General features: G+C 43.7%; 1 protein-coding gene across 2 annotated transcripts; it reads left to right on the top strand.

Annotated features, from left to right (window-relative positions):
• Window positions 1–4,249: 4,249 nt before the first annotated feature.
• LOC117812350 (zinc finger protein 501-like) lies at window positions 4,250–7,871 on the top strand. 2 transcript variants are annotated; one of them, XM_034683050.1, is made up of 2 exons: window positions 4,250–4,574; window positions 6,196–7,871. In XM_034683050.1, the coding sequence occupies exons 1-2, from the start codon at window positions 4,400–4,402 to the stop codon at window positions 7,437–7,439; spliced, it is 1,419 nt and encodes a 472-aa protein (XP_034538941.1). In that variant the 5' UTR covers window positions 4,250–4,399; the 3' UTR covers window positions 7,440–7,871. The 2 variants fall into 2 exon arrangements, with proteins under 2 accessions (XP_034538941.1, XP_034538940.1); XM_034683049.1 differs by having other exon boundaries at window positions 4,250–4,592; window positions 6,199–7,871.
• Window positions 7,872–7,905: the final 34 nt, after the last annotated feature.

Here is a 7,905-nt window from a genome sequence, read left to right as displayed (position 1 = left end):
TAATAACTAACAAAAAAGAAACTTTTCAGAAAAAAGAGGCCTTGAACACAAACCAGTCAAATACTAACTACATATCACCACAGCATACGGATGTGAGGAACATTCATACCACGTGTATTTATTTTTTAAAGTTTGACTGGCAGATTTTTTTACCTATACTGCAGCCAGCCACCAGGGGGCAGTCACACTGCTGAAATCCTCACCACCAGCCACCGGAACCTCTCCCTTGGTGCTAACAAGGAGCTTAGAAGGGAGGCATGCTAGTTGTAGGCTGTCTTAATAAACACACAGGTCGGTTTTACTCCCCACGTCTGCAGATTTGAAGATCTAGTGGATGATTTTTATTTGTCATGGATAAGTGCTAGCGCTAGTTAGCATAGCCACATAGCTACATGTCGTAGCTGTTGCTGTGTACCAAGACACACGTCGACATGCTGACAAATAAAACAACAAGAAACACTAAATCTGTGACCAATGGTTCAGAAAGGTCCTGCTGCAGGCGCCTCTCCGTCAGGATCAGATTCTGGATCAGATTCAGAGGGTTGAAGTAACGTGATCTCTGAGCAGCCGTGTATATTCAGCCAACATGTAAACATTAGATCAACGTGCTGGACAGCCGAGGCCACATCCACTTCCTGAGGGGGCGTGGTCAGAGAGAAAACCAACTGTTCTGAGGAGGACTGAAGAAGAGGGCATTTCAGGCAGACCAAAATCTGATTTCAAAGTGTTTTTTTTGAGAAATAAACTTTAAAGACATGTTTTGGGGACCTCTTAGACCAATATATATTGATGAAAAAAGCGTGATATGTCCCCTTTAAAGTCTAAATTCTAATTTTAAAGTCAGAATTCTCAGATTAAAGTCAGAATTTTCAGATTAAAGTCTGAATTCTCAGATTAAAGTCAGAATTCTCAGATTGAAGTCTGAATTTTCAGATTAAAGTCTGAATTTTCAGATTAAAGTCTGAATTCTCAGATTGAAGTCAGAATTAAAAATATTGCTCCTTACATGTTTTTTCCAGTGTCCCTCATCCTCTCCCGTACCCTCTGATACGTCCACGCTGCAGCTGAAATGTTCCGTCTGAACTGTCATAGATATCACCAGATTAATGGGATTAAGGAATCAGCTGCAGAGTATAAACAGGAGTGATTGTTGTCTTTTATTTGTTTGGATGTTTGTTTTTGATCGCCTGTTCTTCCTTCATTCAGTCACTGCAGCTGTTCTGATTTTAGTCTGCATCGTGTGTTTACTAGTTCACTCTGTTAGATATGATCAGCTGAGGGCAGACTTGTTCATGTTAGTGATGATATGTTGTTTACATCGTACAGTTCATGTAAACGCTCTCACAGTAACTCTGGCTCAGTTTATCAGCCCAACAAAGCGACTTCCTGTTTCAGGGTTAGTGAAGCCAGATAACCAGGAAGTGTTTGTTTTTGTAGTTCTGATTGTTTTGATTGTAAAGGATGAATAAAACACCAATAACACTGTGGCTGTGTTGTTTGTTCAGGCCTCAGAGAACATCACTCTGTTCAAATGCTGAGACATGATCGGATCTCTTTTTGTGATATGAGATGTCAAAGTGGTGAGAGTCACCCCACAGCTCTGAGTGTGGTGATGCATTCAGGGGACCTGGAAACAGTGGGACGTTCCCACTCTGCAACTTTTTATCTTGAAATCAGATTCAGACTTTTTTTCTCAACATTCACAATCAACTGTTTTTACTGTAATTTAAATTTGAGAAGAAATTCAAAATGTCGATGTTAAACTGGACATTTAAATTTTTATTGAAGTGCTTGATGAAAGTAATCTTCCTCCTCTGAGTGTTCTTCCTCTCTCCTGGTGTTAATGCTCTTCAGTTAGGTTATTTATTACTTCAACTTCAACAAAGTTGTCTAACTTTTATTTCCCTCTGTACTCTGTAAAATAATGGAGTGGATGGTTACAGATAGATTGGTACAGAAACTGGAAAAAATTGGTACTTTTTAGAGTATCACAGTGGATTTAGGAAGGGTAGATCTACAATGGATGCTGTTTTGAATTTGGACATTGATGTAAAAAAGGCTATTGCAAATACAGAAGCAGTAGTAGCAGTGTTTCTTGACATTGAAAAAGCATTTGATATGCTATGGAGGGAGGGGCTGCTAATTGCATTATATGATGCTGGGGTTAAAGGAAGGATGTATAACTGGATTACGAGCTTTTTATGTAATAGGACAATACAGGTGAGGGTCGGAAGCGAATTCTCTGAGAAACTTGAGGTAGAGAATGGAACCCCTAAAGGAAGTGTTATAAGCCCTGTCTTGTTCAATATCTTATTAAACAGTATGTTTAGTAGAGTGGGTAGAGAACTTGGAGTTTCCTTGTTTGCTGACGAAGGAGCTGTCTGGAAACGAGGGAGGAATCTCCCTTATGTCTTCACTCAGACTCAGAAAGCTTTAGAGAGTGTGACTGAGTGGGCTAATGAATGGGGCTTCAAAATATCAATTGATAAGACTAAATACATGGTATTCGGGTTTAAAAGGAAAGTGCCAGCCCAGCAGACACTTGAAAGAGTCAGGCACTTTAAATTTCTTGGAATGTGGCTGGATAAGAGATTGACGTGGAAAGTGCATGTAGAAAAGGTCTGTATTAAGTGTGAAAAAATAGTGAATGTTCTTAGGTGTGTGGCAGGGTCAGACTGGGGGGCTGATTGAGAGTCACTTTTGATGATATATAGAGCTATGGTATGTTCAGCTATTGATTATGGGTGTATGGCATATGGATCAGCTGTGTCGTCAGTGACAAGGAAGCTCCATATAATTCAAGCTAAGGCCTTAAGAGTGTGTGGTGGCGCATATCACACTACCTCAGTAGCTGCTCTTTTAGTAGAAATGGGGGAAACGCCACTGCACCTTAGAAGGATTAAACTTGGCGTGAGGTACTTAATGAAAATAAAGGGGCAGACTAAATCAGGTCAAGCAAATAGACTCTTGAACCAGCACTGGGAATTCTTGGGATCAGCAACTACAGTTGAAGCTAACTTTGGGGAAAGCTAAAATCTGTAGCAGAGGAAATGGGAGTGCTTAATTTGGATGTGTGTCCTCAAGTCTGTTGGTCTATTGTACCTCAATGGTTGATCCCAGGTCCTGAGGTTGACTTAAGTATTCTAAATGTCTGTCAGAGAAAGGAAGTAGGGGGTGCTGTGAGAGTGTTTCAGTCTTATTTGTGCCAGCATTGGAATGGGTATATTCCAGTGTTTACAGACGGATCAAAAGAACCGGAGAGTATACATATCTGAGCTGGGAGTTAAAAAGGGGGTGCGGATTCCTGACCACGTCAGTATTTACTGCTGAAATGGTGGCAGTACTATGGGCACTTTGGTGGGTAAAGGACAAGAAATTGAAGCAGGTAGTGATATGCAGTGATTCAGCAGCAGTGTTGACAACAATTAAAGAGCAGAAGTCCAAGTCTAGGCTGGACATGTTAGCAGAGATAAATCAAACGCTGTATAGACTTCACACAGCAGGGGGTAAAGTGGGATTTGTTTGGGTCTCAGCACACATGGGAATAGAAGGAAATGAGGGAGCAGATAGTATGGCAAAGAGAGCCACAAAGATTGAAAGTGTTGGAATGTGTTTGCCTTATGGACTGCAGGATTATAAAGAAATTATAAATAAGTGGGTTAAAGATGCATGGCAAAATGCATGGGAAAATGAAAGAAAGGGGAGGTCATATTTTGAAACTCAGAGCGGAGTGGGAAAGGAAAAATATTTTTTTAAGTGCAAAAGAAGAGACTCAGTAGTTATAACTAGGCTGGGGCTTGGGCATTGTGGGCTCAAGAGTGGGCTGGCCCTGATAGGGAAGCACCCTGATGGAAAATGTGACTTTGGGGACGTGGAGTCAGTGCGTCATGTTCTCTTGCAGTGTGAAAGATATGCTTGGGAAAGGAGGACGCTGTTCAGAGACCTGCTAACAGCTTGAGAAGCAGTCTTTAGCAGGAGCACGTTATTAAACTTGGACAACTGGGCGAAAGTTAAGACACTGTTGGAGTTCTTACACAGAACCAGAGTGTACTCAAGAATATGAGAATTGATCTAAGGACCTGATTCATCGACCTGAGGAGGGCAGCAATACGCTGTTGTTGCGTCTAGCCTGCCTTACCCGAAGAAGAAGAAGAAGAAGAAGAAGAAGAAGAAGAAGAAGAAGAAGAAGAAGAAGAAGAAGAAGAAGAAGAAGAAGAAGAATAACTTTTATTTTGAAAAGGACAACACTCAACCGGAAGTACGTCTAACTGGAGCGCGTGACTCTGTTTTTTCAAAATGGTGACTGGTTGGCGCGATAATTCTGTCGGAGTGTTTTTGTCTTCATGGTAGAGTTTAAGGAAGTTTGATAGAGAGCTAGCTGTGTTTGTGAGAGTTGAAAATGTCTAAAGTCCACACACTGAGAGGTTTAGTGAAGCAGAGACTGACTGCGGCTGCTGAAGAGATATTTGAGCTGTTTGAAAGAACGATAGCAGAGTACGAGGAGCAACTTAGTCGATCAGCAGAGGAGAACCAGCGACAACAGAAACTACTGGACGCTGTTTACAACCCGGAAGTCCTCTTAGACAGAGCAGGTCTGTTCTCTCTTCTTTAATCTTCTATGAACTTAAACAAGCCGCTTTACAACATGAGGGCGGCTCTATTCTAAGCTTTACGGTCATTTAATGGACGGTGTTGTGCCGAGAAACGCCTGCCCGCCGAGAATTGCATGCACCTCGCGGGAACGCGATTATTCAGCTTCATAGCATATTACATGTCATATATCTGTAAATATTGGACGAGAAAAGTCCAACATATGAGCTGAAGACATTTTGGGACTCTAAAGAGTCCGAATAATATCTTTATAGGTGGATGCATTTTTCGGCAACAGCTATTTTTCTGTCTGCCGAAATATGCATCCACCTCTAAAGTTAGTTTTTGATCCTTTGTTGAGTCCCAAACTGCTGCTAGCTCATATTTTGAACTGTGTGGATTTATTAGTTACAAAAATATGACTTGTTCTTTTCTCTATAGCTGAATAACAGGTGGATGCATATTTTCTGACTCCTTAAGGCTGATTTATACTTCTGCGTTGAATCAACGGCGTAGCCTACGCCGTAGGTCCGCGTAGCTCCCGTACCTACGCAGAGGTAGCTGACGTGCACCTCCTCCAAAATGTAACTACGCGTGGAGCCGACGCGGACCGCAAGCTCTGTGATTGGTCCGCTCGACGGCTTTGTCTTTCCCGCATTCACAGCACTTCCGGGGTCCCGGACATCGGCCACACATCGGCCGTGTATTTCATCTCCTCCTCTCTATTCTTCATTTAATCATGTCTGTATGATAAACAGCAACATGTATCAGCAGTAGATTAACAGAACACGCTCTGAATCTCTGTGGAAAAGTAAACAGAGATCGTAGCAGGACCGGAAGCAGGCGACCAGCTATCAGAGAGACCACACTGCCCTCAGGCGTTTCGGCAGAGAATTGCTGCGCAACACAGACACATCGACGCACAAGTATGTGGTGCTCATGTCCGCGTCAGCCCTGCTGCGTAGAAGTATAAATCAGAAGTATAAATCAGCCTTAAGGCCTGCGCAGCAGGGCTGACGCGGACATGAGCCCCACATACTTGTGCGTCGGTGAGTCCGTGTCGCGCAGCAATTCTCCGCCGAAACGCCTGAGGGCAGTGCGGTCTTTCTGACAGCCGGCCGCCTGCAGCTAAATTCAATCGATCATCATGGTTTTGAGTTTTCTGCATTGAAATGAAGTCACACATCATCAGTCAAACATTAAGGCTGATAAAACGCTTATTCTACAAAGTCTATTCAACATAAAGACACAAAAAGATATAAACTTTACTTTTGGGTCATAACTCGTCACTATTTAGCCCCACCAATAAGAATTGTATCGGTTTTAAACTGTAAATTGCTGTGGACAGCTCTACTATAAGCGGTGCGCGTTCCCGCGAGGTGCATGCAATTCTCAGCGGGCAGGCGTTTCTCAGCACAACACCAGCAATGATTAGAGTTTCTGTTCCTAGAGATAATCTGCATCAATTTGCATCAGACAACTCATCAGGTTAGTCTTTAAAAACAGACAGGACTCTGTAGTGGAAGTCACTGCATTAAAAACAGACATGACTCTGTAGTGGAAGTCACTGCATTTGTTGTTCATGTCACCTGTGTTGTTGTATTTCAGTGTTTCCTGCAGATGTCCAGCATCTGTTGGAGAGTAAAGAAGAGCTTCCCTTTGAGCAGCAGGAGAGGATCCCCAGTCCAGACCAGGAGGACCCATCAGATCCATCACACAATAAAGAGGAACAGGAGGAACTGTGGAGCAGTCAGGAGGGAGACCAGCTTCAAGGACTGGAGGAGGCTGAGACCACCAAGGTCACATTGACTCGAGTCCTTTTGAAGAGTGAAGATCATGATGGAGAGAAACCTCAGTCCTCACAGCTGTCTCAAATACAAACTGAACAGATGGAGACAGGAGCTGATGGAGAGGACTGTGGAGGAACAGGCAGGAGCGGGGATCCAGATAGTGAGGTCACAACAGAAGACTCTTCTGAAGCTGAGACTGAAGACAGTGATGATTGGGGAGAGACGACAGAACATCAGTCAGGGTTAGACTCTGTGAAGCAGAGAAATAAAGAAAGACCAGAGACGAAGAAACCACACTGCTGCTCTGAGTGTGGGAAAACATATAAGAAGAAAGGACTGCTAGCTGATCACATGAGGACTCACACAGGAGAGAAACCCTTCTGCTGCTCTCAGTGTGGTAAAAAGTTCACTCAGAGGCCATATCTGAAGCGTCATGAGAGGGTTCACACAGAAGAGAAACCCTACAGCTGCTCCGAGTGTGGGAAGACATTTATCAGGAAATCGCAGCTTGTTGAACACATGCACATTCACCAGGGGATTTATCTCTTCAGCTGCTCCAAGTGTGCTCTAAGATTCACTCACAAGGCATATCTGAGGCAGCACGAGAGAATCCACACAGGAGAGAAACCATTCGGCTGCTCCGAGTGCGGGAGGGGATTTCTCTACAAACAAGATCTGGACAGACACGCATCAAGTCACAAGGCGGAGAAACCCTTCAGCTGCTCAGAGTGTGGTAAAACATTTCGCTACAGCAGGCTTCTGAGCCTCCACATGCGCCTTCACAAGGAGGAGAAACCCATCAGCTGCTCCGAGTGCGGGAAAAGATTTACTCAGGAGCGGTATCTAAAGCAGCACATGAGAACGCACGCCGAGGACAAACCGTTCAGCTGCTCCATCTGCGGGAGGGGATTCCTCCACGCGGAAGCTCTGCGCAGACACACGGCAGGTCACGGGGAGAAGAAGTCCTTCGGCTGTCCGGCGTGCGAGAAAACATTCAAGGTGAAAAGCCGACTCAGCAGACACATGATTGTTCACACCAGAGGGAAACCGTCGAGCTGATCTGAGCATGCTTACAGATTTACTCTTAAAGGGAACCTGAGCTTCTGGATTAAAGTTTTATGAGTATGCAGTTTAGTTAGTCACATAGTATGTCAGGTTAGGAGAAACCTTAGAGCTGCACACGTGTCAGACTCTAAAGGTTAACCTCAGGGATGTTAGTTCTATAATGATGAATGCATATCTCTGAATTGTGTTTATATATGTTGTTTACCTCATAGAGTTCATGTAAACGCTCTCACACTAACTCTGGCTCAGTTTATCAGGTTATTAAAGTGACTTCCTGTTTCAGGGTTAGTGAAGCCAGATAACCAGGAAGTGTTTGTTTATGTAGTTCTGATTGTAGTTCTGATTGTGTTGCTGCAGGGCACCTCTGTAGACCTCGGTCTCAGCGGGTCCTCTCTGTTGAAATAAAGATAAATGAAACACTAATAATACCCAGGCTGTGTTGTTTGTTCAGGCCTCAGAG

This window comes from Notolabrus celidotus, chromosome 5, assembly GCF_009762535.1.
Source record: "Notolabrus celidotus isolate fNotCel1 chromosome 5, fNotCel1.pri, whole genome shotgun sequence".
Lineage (NCBI taxonomy): Eukaryota > Metazoa > Chordata > Actinopteri > Labriformes > Labridae > Notolabrus > Notolabrus celidotus.
Note: the sequence above shows the minus strand (reverse complement) of the source record. Positions and strands in the feature narration are given on the sequence as shown.

Bases quoted from the DNA above. Each gene is read 5' to 3' on its own strand.
- LOC117812350 (XM_034683049.1), top strand. From the start codon at position 4,400: ATGTCTAAAGTCCACACACTGAGAGGTTTAGTGAAGCAGAGACTGACT. The intron at 4,593-6,198 runs GTCTGTTCTCTC...GTTGTATTTCAG, and splicing joins AGTCCTCTTAGACAGAGCAG to TGTTTCCTGCAGATGTCCAG.